The 18011-nt window shown below is 44.0% G+C and overlaps 1 protein-coding gene across 1 annotated transcript in view; it reads right to left on the bottom strand.

Moving 5' to 3' along the window:
* Positions 1-1044: 1044 nt before the first annotated feature.
* Positions 1045-18011, bottom strand: part of LOC122932052 (retinol dehydrogenase 7-like) — a 71292-nt gene continuing 54325 nt past the window's right edge. The window contains exon 5 of the mRNA XM_044286229.1: positions 1045-1982. Coding sequence (XP_044142164.1) covers positions 1750-1982 — 233 coding nt within the window. The 3' untranslated portion in view covers positions 1045-1749. The remainder of the gene's footprint in view (positions 1983-18011) is intronic.

Raw genomic sequence — 18011 nt, 5'->3', positions numbered from 1 at the left:
CCATGATGCACTTTTAAATGGACTTTGGTAAAATAATATTGTTAGCCAGATAGTTAGTTACTTCTATGCTCATATGGACTGCCTCTGAGGACATTAATACTAATGGTCTTATTTTTACCTTCTGTTAGCTTAGAAAGCCTAGGCATTGTATTGTGTTGTTGCTACACAAGGGGGACCAAGTGGTAAGTCACAAGCAGATCTAACATTGTCAAGGGTAACCCAGCTGCTGATAAATGTGTGTTTATGTACAGTACAGACCAAAAGTTTGGACACACCTTCTCATTCAAAGAGTTTTCTTTATTTTCATGACTATGAAAATTGTAGATTCACACTGAAGGCATCAAAACTATGAATTAACAAATGTGGAATTATATACATAACAAAAAAGTGTGAAACAACTGAAAATATGTCATATTCTAGGTTCTTCAAAGTAGCCACCTTTTGCTTTGATTACTGCTTTGCACACTCTTGGCATTCTCTTGATGAGCTTCAAGAGGTAGTCACCTGAAATGGTTTTCACTTCACAGGTGTGCCCTGTCAGGTTTAATAAGTGGGATTTCTTGCCTTATAAATGGGGTTGGGACCATCAGTTGCGTTGAGGAGAAGTCAGGTGGATACACAGCTGATAGTCCTACTGAATAGACTGTTAGCTGCTTTTTTCTTGCCATAATACAAATTCTAAGTAGAGAAAAACGAGTGGTCATCATTACTTTAAGAAATGAAGGTCAGTCAGTCCGAAAAATTGGGAAAACTTTGAAAGTAAGGGCTATTTGACCATGAAGGAGAGTGAAGGGGTGCTGCGCCAGATGACCTGGCCTCCACAGTCACCGGACCTGAACCCAATCGAGATGGTTTGGGGTGAGCTGGACCGCAGAGTAAAGGCAAAAGGGCCAACAAGTGCTAAGCATCTCTGGGAACTCCTTCAAGACTGTTGGAAGACCATTTCAAACTTTTGGTCTGTACTGTATGTTAGCAGAAGGACATTTCTCCAGTGAATGAAGAGGACTGTGGCATGCTAGGCACCTGTTGGACCATGCAATACATTTGGGCTGCTGTAGGAATCACCTTGTTTTCAAGCTGACAGAGTAGCCCATTCCTTGCCAAGATCAAGTTCTTCTAGGGTGCCTCCTAATACCTCATTCACACGTCAGTGTTTTGGTCAGTGATTTCCATCATGATGGAGAGAAAACAGGAGCATGCTAATGGAATGGAATGCATTTTGGAGCATTCAGTTCTGCTCAGTTACGTTTTGTCCCCATTGACAATGAATGGGGACAAAACGGAAGCTTTTTTTTCCGGTATTGAGACCCTATGACGGATCTCAATACTGGAAAATAGAAACGCTAGTGTGAAAGTAGCTTCAGATGAGTAAATTTTAAAGATTTGGGAAACATGGCTTCTTTCCTCCAAGAACAGTGACACACTTGTCCACAGGTAGTGTTTGGTATTGTAGCTACCTCAATAGAACTGTAATACAAGACACAAGCCATGAACTGGTATTTGTTCGTTTTGCTTTTATCAAGAAAACCCTGGTGACACATGTTAGGCTGAGTTCACACTCAGTTATTTGGTCAGTTATTTCCATCAGTTATTGTGAGCCAAAACCAGGTGTGTGTCAAAAACACAGAACAGGAGCAGATCTTTCCATTATACCTTATCTCTGAGTAGGTTTCACTACTGGTTTTAGCTCACAAAAACTGATGGAAATAACTGACCAAATAACTGAAGCGTGAACTCAGTCTTAGTCAATTACTTAGTAGAAGATGAAATCACTTTGGCTGGTTTCGGCTGTCCCATAGTTAGGATGAAGTCTGTGAGAACTGAAGGCAGGTATAAGAACGGTATCAGGATGAATTTACTGTCCCATCCAGCAGAGTAACGTGTCCAGGGATGAACTGCGGTCAGTGCATGCTCCATACAATCTGTAGCAAGAGACAGCTTTGTGGCGCAGAAGGATGCTACGCTGTCAGCATACTCATAGCCTAAAATATAAATACACACAGAATTAGATCACAGCATCAGGTCCAATCATATGCTTACAATATAGAACAACAAATATAGCTAATTAATCTTAATTTTTTATTTTTTTTTGCTTTATTTTAATTAGTGCCTTTTTTTTGTGACAACCCAAAGGTGCATAAATTCATATACAGCAGCTATGCATATTGGCTCCAATCTATCATGAGCAACGCAGCCAGGTTTATCTTTAGGTCTAGAGCAACCTCCAGCACTCCAGCTGTTGTGAAACTACAACTCCCAGCATGCTCTATTCACTTCTATGGGAGAGGTAAGTTTATTTATCTTGGGTCTGATATGGAGATCTGATATGGGGGTCTGATTTGAGGACCTGATATTTGGGTCTGATTTGAGGTCTGATCTGAAAGGTAAGTGGGTATTTTGTTTGTACTGCCATACATTATAAGGTTGTATTTTTTGTAATGGTGCACAGTATAAGGGGATTTTTTTTGTACTGGCACACATTTGGGGGCATTTTTTACTGGCACCGATTATAAAGAGAATTAATACTACTGGGGGACTATGGGAAACATGATTACTAGTAGGGCACAATGGGGGCATTATTACTATTGGGGGTACTATTAACAAAATTCTATTGGTGGGACTTTGAGGAGCACTATTACTGTGGGGGGCACCCTGGCACAGTATCGGCTTAGCACAATTATATTTGGGGGACATTATGTTTATACTATTATATAGTAACATAGTTTGTAAGGCTGAAAAAAATACATCTGTTCATCCAGTTCAGCATGTTATCCTGCAAGTTGATCCAGAGGAAGGCAAAAAAATTAAATAAACAACAACCTGTGACGTTAAAGCCAATATTCCTCAGGGGAAAAAAATCCTTCCCAACTCCAATCAGTCATTCACAATAACTCCTTGGATCAACGACCCCTCTCTAGTAACTATAATCTGTAATATTATTACACTCCAGAAATACATCCAGGCCCCTCTTGAACTCTTTTAGGGAATTCACCATCACCACCTTGTAAACGGACGTACCAAGACATACGGACGTCCCGGTGACAGTGAGTGGCAGGAGATCTGTGAGACTGGCAACATGTGGTTTGATCTGACAGGTTTTCCTTGTGGATCAATAGGTGTCTGTGTAAGGTAACAAGAAATAGCTTTTTTGGCACTTTTTTAGTTTTTGTTATTTACAACATTCATGTTAGATCATGTGGTAATTTTATAGAGCAGGTTGTCACGGACGCGGCGATACCTAATATGTATACAATTTTTTTTATTAATGTAAGTTTTATACAATAACTTTATTTTTTAAAACCAAAAAATTGTTTAGTGTCTCCATAGTCTAAGAGCCATAGTTTTTTCAGTTTTTGGGCGATCTAATTTTTTGTGGGATGAGATGACGGTTTGCTTGGCACTATTTTGGGGTGCATATGACTTTTTGATCGCTTGCTATTACACTTTTTGTGACGTAAGATGGCAAAAAATGGCTTTTTTTACACCGTTTTTTTTTTCTAATATGTATACTTTATTTTTATTTATGTAAGTTTTACACTATGATTTTATTTTTGAAACAAAAAAAATCATGTTTTAGTGTTTCCATAGTCTAAGAGCCATAGTTTTTTCAGTTTTTGAGTAGAGTCTCATTTTTTGCGGGATGAGATGATGGTTTGATTGGTACTATTTTGGCGTACATGTGACTTTTTTTTAATCACTTTTATTACCTTTTTTGGGAAGTAAGGTGGGCAAAATGTCAATTTTCTCATAGTTTTTTATTTTATTTTTATGGCGTTCACCGTGCGGGGAAAGTAACATGACCGTTTTATAGATCAGGTCGTTACGGACGCGGCAATACTTAATATGTGTAGTGTATTTTATTTTTTAAATTTTTATTCAGTGATAAATGTTTGTTTTTTTAATCTTAACTTTTTTCACTTTTTTTTTACATTTTTTTGACCCAGACCCACTTGGTCCTTGAAGATCCAGTGGGTCTGATGTCTGTAAAATACAGTACAGAACCCTATAGGGTTCTGTGCTGTATTTTACTTACACTGAACAGATCTATGCTTTTAGCATAGATCTGTTCAGCACCATGGACAGCAGGACGCCTGAGCAGGCGTCCTGTTGCCATGGGAACCTTCCCCGTCTGCCACAACTTCGCAGACGGGGAAGGGTGAGGACGGGGCTTTGGGGGGCTGCCTGGGGGCTCTCTCCCTCTCCATCGGGGGGCTGCAAAGGCACAGCAGCCCCCCGATGGGAGAGGGAGGGAGCTCCCTCTTACTGTTAACTTTTTCCATACAGCGGTCCGTACGGACCGCGGTATGGAAAGGGTTAAACGGCTGACATCCGGATGCCTTCTTAAGGTGGTCGTCCCTAGGTGAGTGTTGGGCTTCCCACGACTTGTGTGTTGACAGCACATGCTGCAGATGGCAACACTAGCAGTGGAAAAGGAGGAGCCAACCGAGGTGGAGACGGAGAATGGAGTAGGAGGAGGAGAAGAAGAGGCAGGCCTGCATGCAATCCATGGCGGTAACCCCAAATCCACACAGGAGCCACGGGTTACATTGACACTGCCGTCAGAAAGTTCACCAAGTGGGCAGTAAAAGTTATATACCTTCCCTGCTCGTGTTTGCTAGACCATGTGTCAGTGTCGGTGCCAAGATACATCTGACCACATTGTGCCAGAGATATATTCACTTGCCGCTGAACATGGCCATATAGCTCTGGGATGCCCTTCTTGGAGAAATATTTCCTTCTGGGGATCTTCCATTGTGGTGTGCCAATGGCCACAAAGGCCTCCTAGTCCACCAGTTTATATGGCAGTAGTTGGCAGGCTAGCAGTTCCGACAATCCAGCGGTCAGCCGTTGGGCAAGAGGGTTTTTCGGCGTCATCAACTTTTTACGCTCAAACATTTGGGCCACGGAAGCCTGCCTTTTTCCAGATGAACACGACGAAGGCACGGTGGAAGGAGGAGTGGAGGACAAAAGGGAGGAGAGAGGAGGAGAAGAAGAGGCAGGACGTGGAGCGTCAGGAGTGTGGCTTTGTGGGTTCTGATGGCGTTGCTCCCACTGGGCTTGGTGATGGGAGGCCAGGTGCCTTCTTAAGGTGGTCGTCCCTAGGTGAGTGTTGGGCTTACCGCGACTTATGCGTTGACAGCACAGGCTGCAGATGGCAACACCATTGTCAGCAGCTGACACGTTAAAAAAAGCCCACATTGCGGAGCCATGTGCTGGCGTCCTGGGAGCGCAAGATGTGACTTTGCGTGTGGATGGCTCGCTCCAGATACATTTGCAGTCTGCTTTTTGACTCCTGTGCACTGCGAGTTCTGCATGCTTCTCCTCCCTATCTGCTGCTCCGTCTCTCCCTCTAAACTCCCCTCCTCTTCCTCTCTTGTGGGCACGTGACGTCCATCGACATGCCATCATCGTCACCTTCACCACCACAGACATTAGAGATCTCGGAGAAGGCAGCAACAGCGGGGACCACCCTTCTTGAGCTGATCTGGGTACCGTCGTCAGACCGCTGGGTGGCGGCCGTTGCTACCTCCTCTTCCTCATCCGATGCCAAGAATGGCTGCGCATCGGTAAGGTCTGGTGATGGATGGGAAAATAATTCCTCTGACTCGAGTGGAGGAGCTATGGTGGTGGTGCACACAGCAGAGAGTGAGAAGGGTGCCAATACAGAGGATGAGGAGGGTGCAGAAGCGGAAGGTGAGTTAAATTATTTTTTAACCCCTCCAGCGCTATTTTACTATGCATTCTGTATTCAGAATGCTATTATTTCCCCTTATAACCATGTTATAAGGGAAAATAATAATGATCGGGTCTCCATCCCGATCGTCTGCTAGCAACCGTGCGTGAAAATCGACCGCATCCGCACTTGCTTGCGATTTTCACGCAACCCCATTCATTTCTATGGGGCCTGCGTTACGTGAAAAACGCACAAAATAGAGCATGCTGCAATTTTCACGCAACGCACAAGTGATGCGTGAAAATCACCGCTCATGTGAACAGCCCCATAGAAATAAATGGGTCGGGATTCTGTGCGGGTGGAATACACGTGGAATACTCGCCCATGTAAAAGGGGCCTATATGTTACATTCTCATGTTGTGTACATTACGTTTATGTGGCACAGTATCAAATGATTTTGAGAAATCAAGATATATGACATCCATTGACTCACTTTGTCAAGTCTAGAACTTACCTCCTCATAGAAACTAATTAAATTAGTTTGACATGACCGACCTCTCATGAAGCCAAGCTGATATGGCGTTATTTGCATTTCATTGAGGTACTCCAAGATAGCATCTCTTAGAAAACCCTTAAACAGTTTACCCATGACAGATGTTACTTACCAGCCTAAAGTTTCCAGGCTCTGTTAATTTTGACCCCTTTTTGAATATTGGCACCACATTTTCTAATCGACAATCCTGTGGAACACTCCCTATCCTTAAATGGGTATATCCATCACAGACAATAAGGGCATATTGCTAGGATATTCCCCCATTGTCTGATAGGTGCGGGTCCCACCTCTGGGACCTGCACCTACAACGAGAATGAATTGGTGAGAGTTGTGGTTGGAGGTTTCCCACCAAGAGCTGCTCCCCGCTGCTTCCTAGCTGTCTTTACATTTAGACCTTTTTCTACCCTGAAACAGGCTTAGAAAATGGTAAATGAGATGGGCCTCCCGTCCTGTCCCTTTCCCCGCCCACACCACGCCAACTTATTTAGACCTGGCGTAAGCGTGGAGAAGTCGCAGATTGCGGCGCAACTAGTTGTTGCGTTGCAATCTGCACCTGAAATATGCCTACTATAGGAGTATTTCAGGTTCATAAATGACCCAAATGACCCTCATAGTTTTTTCTTATTTCTTACATTTTTATTCCCATAAGGTATGTGTTGAGGGAAGTGTTAGATTTAAATATATATGTATATATATGCCCTTACATATGCATGAATATTGGCCTTTTTATATTGTGTATATGTACATGCAGGTAGATGTGCCCCAAACATCTATATGTGTGTATCTGCCATGGCTCTCCCCCAGGTATATATATATATATATATATATATATGTATATGGGCCTATAACTGCCCATGTATGCCCCAGGTTTATAATGAGCATATATATATATATACTTAATATTCCCCCCATAGGCACAGCGTTCAGCCAGTTCCTGCAGGGGGGTGGATATGTCTCCAGGTGGCTGGTGACTTCAAAGGCCTTTTGTTTAGTTTATCAGCCTACTTACTATGTTCTGCCCCTCCTTATGTTTGTGACATGGCTGGGCGTGTGGTGCTGCTAGCCTCAGGGGGCCAACTGGCAGGCATACGTCACAGTCACACTATGATGTCACATCCCTGAGGAGGGTGGGGTGTTTGAGGCTGATATAGGAGCCTGTAACCAGGAACAAGGGTCTCTTGGAATCTGGACTACAATGAGGGAACAGCTCGCTGAAGGAAGAGAGGCCACATGCTCCTGGAAATGGCTGAGTACCAACTATCCCCACCCCTGGCTGCTGACCTCATGTACCCTGGAAGCAGCCCAGACACCCCCTTATAACCCTTGGTTACCCCCACCTCTCCTGCCCTGAGTCCCCCTATAATCCTAATATCCCCTGTGTTCCCCCAGGATTGTAGATCCCTCATATCCCCTGTTCCATAATACCCCTGGTTATTCCCCGTCGGGATAGTATATTGCCAGGATTGGGTGGGCTGCTGGAAAAGTGTATGCATGTGTATTATTTCAATTGTAGTTAGAAGTTGGGGAGGACTTGGGACTGTGTTAGTGTAGTATAGTGTGTGTACTTATATTGTTGTGTGCTGCTATAAATATATATATCTATTCCATTGATATAGATATATATAGTTATAAGCAAATACCCTGCAGAGCATTACACCTCTGCATTGCTTTGTCCCTGCAGAGTCCAGACCATTAACCCCTTCACAACATGAGGCCCAGCTTCTGCCCTGCAAGTCCCTGCAGAGCATAAACACCCTTTCCTGAGTAACCCTTGCCCCGCCTTACCCAAAACCCTGTGTTCCTTGGCCTGCAGGTATTAACCCCTGCAGGGCCACAATTGTGTGATTAACCCACTTGTGCCCCCATAGGGACAGTGAGTAGCCAGGCGGGTGTATAACCGATAATTGTATGTATGTAAGTGCATTATTGTAAGTATAGCTAGTGTGTGGGGTGGAATTTGGGATTGTGCTGTGTAGTGTAGTTAGGTTTGTATTGTGTTTATTGTAGTACCGTTTCTATACTGCGGTGTGTACTTCTATATGTATATATATTCATATCCATTGATCTATGAATATATATAGATATAGCATATTGTTAGACTTGTATAATTGTATTGTGTAATAAATATTCTTTATTGTTCATAATACCGTGTATGGTGTTTTTAGTAGTCGCCGCCGTAGTATAGTGATAGTAAGTCGCACGTAGTGTAGTTCAGTGTAGTGTATAGGTAACAGAGGTAGTTAACATAGTTAACCTATTTATATATTATGCTGAAGGCATAAATAGGCGGAGTCATCACTAGACGGCTCCTCCTATTTATGAATATTAATTATTGAGATTTGCATAAATATCAATAATTAATATCCCCTTTAACAGTATGTACCGCTCACAATTAGAGTTTAAGATTGATCACTATTTCTCAGGTGTCCCCCAACCTGCACATCTGTTGTTCCATCAGGTCTATTGGTTAGTACTAAGTCTAGTATGGCCGTCCCTCTAGTCGGGTCCTGAACCAGTTGGGAAAGGTAATTGTCTTTGATTATTGCCAACCTCATTATGATTTGCCGCCTCATATATATCCTTTAGTAGTAGATTTTCTGTAGACTCTGGTAGGTGGCTTATCAGTATTTTATTATTGTTTTTGCTTGCAAGTATTTCTACCCACAGTGACTCCACATGTTCATTTCCCTCACTTATATCTTCTCGGACTGTGGGCTTTAGACAGGACTTTACATAAAAGCAAACCCCTCCCCCTCTCCAGTTTTGACAATCCTTTCTGAACAGATTGTAGCCCTGTATGTTAGCCACCCAATCATAGCTATCATCCAGCCATGTCTCAGTTATTCCTACCATGTCATAGTCCTCCTCACACCTTACTACTTCCAGTTTTATTAGTCAGGCTTCTGCCATTAGTATAAATACAATTAAGAGGGTTTTAAAAAAAATATGTTTTACCCTACACCTTTCCTTCTGAACTGTTCTAGTTCCTCCTTTCATTCCTCCCCAGTTTAATTATCTCCCCCAGGTCATAATGTAATTACCCTACTCCCTCCAGTAACCAATTTAAACACTTCTAGCCATCTTCTCCCCCAACACAGCTGCACATTCCCCATTGAGGTGCAGCCCATCCCTATGATGGAGCCTGTTAACAACAGAAAAGTCGGCCCAGTTCTCCAGGAACCCAAACCCCTCCTTACTACACCAGTTATCTTGAACCATTTGTTAACCTCCCTAATCTCCCGCTACCTTTCTGGTATAGCTAGTGGAATAGGTAGTATTTTGGAAAATACTACCTTTGAGGTCCTGAACTTGTAACCTAAATCCCTAAAATCATTTTTAAGGACACTTCACCTACCTCTAACTTTGTCATTGGTTCCAATGTGGACCATGACAGCTGGATCTTCACCAGCCCCTCCCAGTAATCTATTAACCTGATCTGCGATATGTTGAACTCGAGCGCCATGAAGACAACACCACGTCGATAATCCTGATCTTTGTGACAGATTGCCCTATCTGTACCCCTAACAATTGAGTCCCTAACTGGAAGAGGAAATGTCTCGCTGCAGCATTGCTATCCCTGAACTGACATCCCCCTCATCTGCCAACCTTGCCAACTTGTTGGGGTGTGCAAGATCAGGGCTGGCCTCCCTTGCACTCTTCCCTCTACTCTACTGCACTGTTATCCAGCTAGCTATTTAATTTTCCTGATCCTCCATACTATCACCCTCCCCCACATCTACCCTATAAAGCAGGGGTGCACAACCTTTTTTGGTCTGGGGGCCGCATTGTCACATTGCACTATTTCAAGGGGCCGCAAAAAAAAAAAAGTTAATCAGCGCTTGTTTGTATCAGCCTATTACACAGGCTAATGCAAAGTGACTGGGAAGGAATGATCGCTACCACAGTCATTCCTTCCTCATTCACTTTAATCGATTATTGGTAACACATTCCTGATTACACGGTGAACTTTTGGGGGTATGATCCTGTGACGAAACCAACCTCGCCACTGGGTGGTGGAGAAGCCTGGCTACCAGCCTCTTACCCCAGGATTATGGGCCCTCTCATCAGCCAGGCTTCCTTTGTTCACAAAGGACTTTTACTAACTTTTGAACCCCTGGTCTAATTTGTGCCATTTTGGGATATGTTAAATGTCTATGTGTACTGTAAAGGGTGGGACATTGTATATTTGAGTAGTGATGTCTGTCCTATTGTCCCCACGTGTGTATTGGCGATTTCCCTTTGTCCTGAGAGATAATTGACTTACTCCTCGGTTGTCTCCAGGACAGAGGACACTGTGTATTCTCCTGCCTGTGATACAATTGCATCAACCCATTGTGCAGGGTAATTGTATCACAGGCAGAGGGGAGGATTTTGTGTGGTAGTATCTGAGTGTATTGTACGTGTTTATTGGTTGTTTTTACAAAACCCAGTGGGTGGTAACCTTGTTGGAAAATGTGTATAAGTCAATGCTTGTGTGTTCAATAAAGAGTTCCTGTTTTACCCTTCATCATGTTGAGGCTGATGTTTGGGTAACTGATCGACACTGGGGATTACTATATGCAGAAGATTTGCTATACTCCCCTGGCTATACTATTAGCTCTTGTAAGAGCTGTTCCTGCTCTCTGGATTTAGGAGAGGTTCACCCACTGGAGCCTGGAGCCTTGTCGTAGGTCCAGGGTGGGTAGGAGACGGTGAGAACTCAACCAAGCTTCAGCAGATCGTGGGGTCTGCAGCGCTTGCGGTGTCAAGTGGAGTGCTTGAAGTCCTTGGGAAGCACTAGGAGCATCATTCGACGGAGGTACCCGGTCGGGGTGCCAGGAGATCCGTTACATTGGTGGCAAGCAATCAACACCAATAAATGACTCACAGAAGTGAGCACCCGTGCCAAACCTGCACGCAAAGTCAAACACCAAAGAAGAGAAAAAGCTGGCACAAATAAATAAATATAGACTTTATTGAAGTCTCAACACGAGACCAAATATAATAAAATACAGGTAAAAGACAATACTGTGGTGGGTATAGAACACACAAGAAAAAAAAACACTAGTATATAGGCATATACATATGAATATCCAGGCTAATGAAATAATGTAGATAGCATAATATATAAATGACCTGAACCGGATATCTAAAAAATTAGGCCAAACCCTGGCTAGCAAAACAGGATGGAGATCCAAAACAGTACAAAAAGTATAAAGTGCAAAGTGCAAACATACATAGTACATGGATCATAAATACTGAGCTAACCACAATGGAGCCATGACATAAGTACCTGAGTGGTGAACCGAATACCCCAATGCACGTTTCGCGTAAAGCTTCTTCAGGGGGAGAAGGTGTGGCAAGCAGTGGGATGGCGTCCTAGTGAGAGGAGAAGCAGCTCGGAGACACCGTTCGTGGATTGACAAAATTGAGGGCAACGCTAGTATCCGTACAGTGCCCCTGGCTACAGCAGCAGGATGGAACCAGCAGTGGCATACGATGAGGAAGACCTGGATGGCCGGGATGCATTAAGGAAAGGCATCTGGCACCAGGCCCTGGGTAATGTACAATACTAGCGAGGTGAGAGTCTCCCCAGTGGAGAGCAGTGATTGCAGAAGCAAGTGGCCCTGCGGATGCCCTTCCTGGGAGAGCAGCCCCTGGAGGAATGGGTGAAGGAACTAGAGCACTGGGTATGGCAGGAGCTATGTTTGGAGGAGGCCTACCAGGCGCTCTGGTGGTATATGGCACAGTATATACCCTGGACAGCTGAGCATGACAAGAGGAGTTTGATGGTCCTGGCTTGTTATGGGAGTCCTTTGCAGAGCCTGACTTCGGGAGCCCTGCACAGTCAAAACTTCAGAACATTTTCTACGAGAGGGAGGCTAGGCAGGATTGGGATGACCCCCACGAGGTAGAGAAAGACCTGGCTCACCTAGCAACCCTGGGGTGGGAACTGGAGCAGGACTACCGAGATCTCTTCCACTCCATTGAGAGGGCTCAGCGAGAGAGCAGAGTGTCAGACCCAGGTCCAGAGCCCTTCAGCTGGAATGATATAAGGATATTATGGAGGTTTACTGGGAAGACCCGACTGAAGTATCCCCTGCTTCAGTACCAGCTACACAGGTAGGGGGACCTCATAGACTGGTCCTGGGGGAAACCCCATATGGCAGGTGGAGATAGGACTGAGGTCTCTCCACCGGCCCTACAGGGATGCTGGGCAGTCGGCCCAGATCCCCAACGGCAGCCGGAGTTTCAGGGAGTAGGGACAGTCAGTCCTGCTCCCCAGCGGCAGTATGTTTTGCAGGGAGAGGAGAGCATCGTCTTCATCCCCCAGCGGCCGTGTGATGTACAGGGAATTGGGAGCCCAGTCTCCATTCCCCAGCGGCAGTGTGATGTACAGGGAATTGGGAGCCCAGTCTCCATTCCCCAGCGGCCGTGTGATCTACAGGGAATTGGGAGCCCAGTCTCCATTCCCCAGCGGCAGTGTGATGTACAGGGAATTGGGAGCCCAGTCTCCATTCCCCAGCGGCCGTGTGATCTACAGGGAATTGGGAGCCCAGTCTCCATTCCCCAGCGGCCGTGTAATCTACAAGGAATTGGGAGCACAGTCTCCATCCCCCAGCTGCAGTTTAATGAACCAGGGGGAGACAATATGCCCCACAACAGTGCAGATGGGACCATGGTCTCTGCACTCACAGCACAGGGGGTAGGGACAGTCGGTCCTGTCCGCCAGCAACAGGGCTGTTTAGCCAAAGGGGAGACAGTCGGTCTCTCCCTACAACAGCAGAGCGGTGTATCTAAAGGGGAGACAGTTGGTCTCCCCCTACAACAACCAGGCTACAACCAGACTTCTTCCATGGTAGAGCTGGCACCAGGGCAAAGTACCGCTAGTCTCTGCCCACTCAGCAACCCACCAAGGCAGTCTACCAGTCCCCCACACAGCCATGGTGAGGCACATGGACATGGACAGGTTTATCCCTTGCTCAGGTGTAGTAACTATTTATTGTGGATGGGCTGTACTGCTGTTTCTGTTTTGTGGGTGGGCTGCTGGACTAACAAGGGCACTGACCGGCAGAAGGTCAGATACCCTGTTAGTCTGTTTGGAAAAGGGGAGAAATGTGATGAAACCAACCTCGCCACTGAGTGGTGGAGAAGCCTGGCTACCAGCCTCTTGCCCCAGGATTATGGGCCCTCTCATCAGCCAGGCTTCCTTTGTTCACAAAGGACTTTTACTAACTTTTGAACCCCTGGTCTAATTTGTGCCATTTTGGGATATGTTAAATATCTATGTGTACTGTAAAGGGTGGGACATTGTATATTTGAGTAGTGATGTCTGTCCTATTACTACTTAATCCTCAGTTGTCTCCAGGACAGAAGACACTGTGTATTCTGCTGCCTGTGATACAATTGCATCAACCCATTGTGTGTGTTAATTGTATCACAGGCAGAGGGGAGGATTTTGTGTGGGAGTGTCTGAGTGTATTGTATGTGTTTATTGGTTGTTTTTACAAAACCCTGTGGGCTGTAACCTTGTTGGAAAATGTGTATAAGTCAATGCTTGTGTGTTCAATAAAGAGTTCCTGTTTTACCCTTCATCATGTTGAGGCTGATGTTTGGGTAACTGATCGATACTGGGGATTGCTATACACTGAAGATTTGCTATACTCCCCTGGCTATACTATTAGCTCTTGTAAAAGCTGTTCCTGCTCTCTGGATTTAGGAGAGGTTCACCCACTGGAGCCTTTTCGTAGGTCCAGGGTGGGTAGGAGACGGTGAGACCTCAACCAAGCTTCGGCGGTTCGTGGGGTCTGCAGCGCTTACGGTATCAAGTGGAGTGCTCGGAGTCCTCGGGAAGCACTAGGAGCATCATTTGACGGAGGTACCCGGTCGGGGTGCCAGGAGATCCGTTACAGATCCCCTCTGCAATGCATTACAATACATCTGTATGGTAATGCATTGCCTGTTCGTGCGAGTCCCCGCCACAGCAGGGCAGGGACTCGATGCGCTCCTTCACACACCGCAAACCACTTCACGGTCAGCACGGATTGCGGGGTTAATCCGCCGTCATCTGTTTGTATAGTGATGCCGGCGGATACAGCAGGGGTCCGGCTACCAGAGACTGCCGTTCCCCTGCAGTGATTGGGTGCGCTCCGTACATGCACAACGTTTTCCGTTAAGGGGTTAATAACCAGGCCTGGAAAGGCCTTACTGACCAGTCACTTTTTGGTGATTTAGCACACATGGTTGTAACTTTAAGTCATTTTTATTCAAACTATAGCTCATTATTTAAATATGCAAATTATTATAATTAGTTCCTTATATGTGTTGGATCATTTTATTATACTTTATGTTTAGTTTCACATGAATGGGGTGATAATTCTAATGGTTTTGGATGGTATGGGCATTTTTTTCTTTTATGTATATTACTATTTTTTCATTTTTTTGTTTATTTTTTATATATTTCTGCTACAAAAAGACCTTTTTATTTTGCATTTTCCTTTTTTTGTATTTTATTTATTTTGTATTTTTTATCATCGCCTCCTATTATTTATTTTTAAAATATATTTTTGCCACATAATACGACCGTGAACAATTTATATTTTTTATAGTTTTCTTTTGCTTGTATCTTATTTATTTATTTTATTCATTTATATTTTTGCTAAAATGTTCTTTTTTTAAAATATATTTTTCCTTTATTTTTTATTTTTTTATTGTGTTTTATTTTTTTTTACTTTTAAAATATATATTTGCCACATAATTTGTCCCCAAAATGTCCATAAAAGACTTTTGGGGACACAGACTTTTTTTTTTTTGCACCATTTCCACTGTAACTGGAGCATCCAAAGGAGCTTTAGTTACAGGGAAAGCCAGCCTCATGGTGAGGCTTTATACAAGGCAGAGCTGGTGAGGCTCTGCGCACTCCTCTGCTCCTGCACTGAGGAAAAGGGGCCAAAGTTGCACCAGGGCCCATGAGCCCCTATTCCAACCCATTGTGCTCTTTATTCATCTAATGACCTATGATTCTCATTCTTCCTCATTATATTCTCCCACTCCCATTTCCAAAACCTATCCAATGATGCACCCATTTTACAAAAGTGATAATTGTTGTTACAACAGACACAACGGAGGACATTTATCAAATCAGATATGTCAGTTTTATGGCTTAAAAAAGTCTAAATTTTTCAAAATGGTCTATGTTTAAGAGCTAAAAGTGAGATTAGACCTGGACTTTTTCAAAAATCACAAAAAAGTCGCAAGTTATGCCAAGCAACCCCCTGGTGTTCTTTTACACAAATAGGTGTAAACCACATTGCACTCATTACAAACATGTTATTAAGGTGCATCATTTTATAAATGTGGAGCAAGTACAAAAAGCAAAAACAGATTTAAAACTGACACAAAAACAACCACAAATGATAAATGTCCCCCTAAAAGTTCCAAACTGTTTGTCCGTAGTAGATCCAATTTCCATGTAGAGTAGCTGAAATCATCATGCACCTATTGTGTCCCTGGATTAGCAAGATGTATAGGGAATAATTTCGTGATCGTGTCGTTGGCACAGAAACCAGGACACTTCTCCTACAGCATAGAAATCACTAACTGAAGTGAATAACTATATATCAAACTGACTATATATCAAACTTACAGCATTTACATAACCCTCTATTAATTGTTTAACCCCTTAAGGACATAGGGCGTACCGGTACGCCCTATTTCCCGAGTCCTTAAGGACCAAGGGCGTACCGGTACGTCCTAACTTAAAATCTTAATTCCGGCGCCGCTGGGGTTAATCGGAACGGGATTTCGGCTGAAATCATTCAGCCGGCATCCCGTAACAACGCAGGGGGGGGTCATTTGACCCCCCCGTATCGGCGATCGCAGAAAACCGCAGGTCAATTCAGACCTGCGGTTTGCTGCGCTTTTTGCCGTTTCTGATCCCCGCGGTCCCTGACCGCGGGGATCAGAAACTTCAGAGTGCCCGAAATCAATATTGTTAACCCCCCCCTGCACCCCTGCACGATTTGATGGCGGCGGGTGGTGCAGGGGGGGTGTCGCATGCAGTGGGGGCGTTGCGGGAGGCGGGCGGTGCGGCAGGCGGGATCGCGATCCCCCGCCCGCCTCCCATTGCATAATCGTTGGTGTACAGTGGGTATACCAGGGTGCCAGCACATTGCTGGCACCCTGGTATAAACGGCTGACATCGTTGATGCGATGTCAGCCGTTTAACCCTTTCCATACAGCGGTCCGTACGGACCGCTGTATGGAAAAGGTTAACAGTAAGAGGGAGCTCCCTCCCTCTCCGATCGGGGGGCTGCTGTGCCTTTGCAGCCCCCCGATGGGAGAAGGAGAGAGCCCCCAGACAGCCCCCCCAGAACCCCGTCCTTACCCTTCCCCGTCTGCGAAGTTCTGACCATAACTGAGCAGACGGGGAAGGTTCCCATGGCAACAGGACGCCTGATCAGGCGTCCTGCTGTCCATGGTGCTGAACAGATCTGTGCTGAAAGCATAGACCTGTTCAGTGTAAGTAAAATACAGTGCAGAAACCAATATAGGTTCTGTTCTGTATTTTACAGACATCAGACCCACTGGATCTTCAAGAACCAAGTGGGTCTGGGTCAAAAAAATCAAATAAAAAGTGAAAAAAGTTAAGATAAAAAAAAAAACATTTATCACTGAATAAAAATTAAAAAAATAAAATACACTACACATATTAGGTATCGCCGCGTCCGTAACGACCTGATCTATAAAATGGTCATGTTACTTTCCCCGCACAGTGAACGCCATAAAAATAAAAAAATAAAAACTATGAGAAAATTGAAATTTTGCCCACCTTACTTCCCAAAAAAGGTAATAAAAGTGATCAAAAAAGTCGCATGTACGCCAAAATAGTACCAATCAAACCGTCATCTCATCCCGCAAAAAATGAGACCCTACTCAAGATAATCGCCCAAAAACTGAAAAAACTATGGCTCTTAGACTATGGAAACACTAAAACATGATTTTTTTTGGTTTCAAAAATAAAATCATTGTGTAAAATGTACATAAATAAAAATAAAGTATACATATTAGGTATCGCCGCGTCCGTATCGACCGGCTCTATATAAATATCACATGACCTAACCCCTCAGGTGACCACCGTAAAAAAAAAAAAAAAAAACTGTGTAAAAAAAGCAATTTTTTGCCATCTTACGTCACAAAAAGTGTAATAGCAAGCGATCAAAAAGTCATATGCACCCCAAAATAGTGCCAATCAAACTGTCATCTCACCCCGCAAAAAATTAGACCCTACTCAAGATAATCACCCAAAAACTGAAAAAACTATGGCTCTTAGACTATGGAGACACTAAACAATTTTTTGGTTTTCAAAATGAAGTTATTGTATAAAACTTACATAAATAAAAAAAATTGTATACATATTAGGTATCGCCGCGTCCGTGACAACCTGCTCTATAAAATTACCACGTGATCTAACCTGTCAGATGAATGTTGTAAATAACAAAAAAAAAAAACATGCCAAAAAAGCTATTTCTTGTTACCTTGCCGCACAAAAAGTGTAATATAGAGCAACCAAAAATCATATGTACCCTAAACTAGTACCAACAATACTGCCACCCTATTCCGTACTTTCTAAAATGGGGTCACTTTTTTTGGAGTTTCTACTCTAGGGGTGCATCAGGGGGGCTTCAAATGGGACATGGTGTCAAAAAACCAGTCCAGCAAAATCTGCCTTCCAAAAACCGTATGGCATTCCTTTTCTTCTGCACCCTGCCGTGTGCCCGTACAGTAGTTTAGGACCACATATGG

Source organism: Bufo gargarizans, chromosome 3 (assembly GCF_014858855.1).
Source record: "Bufo gargarizans isolate SCDJY-AF-19 chromosome 3, ASM1485885v1, whole genome shotgun sequence".
In the NCBI taxonomy this organism is placed as follows: Eukaryota; Metazoa; Chordata; class Amphibia; order Anura; family Bufonidae; genus Bufo; species Bufo gargarizans.
This window is presented reverse-complemented; position numbering and strand designations above follow the sequence as displayed.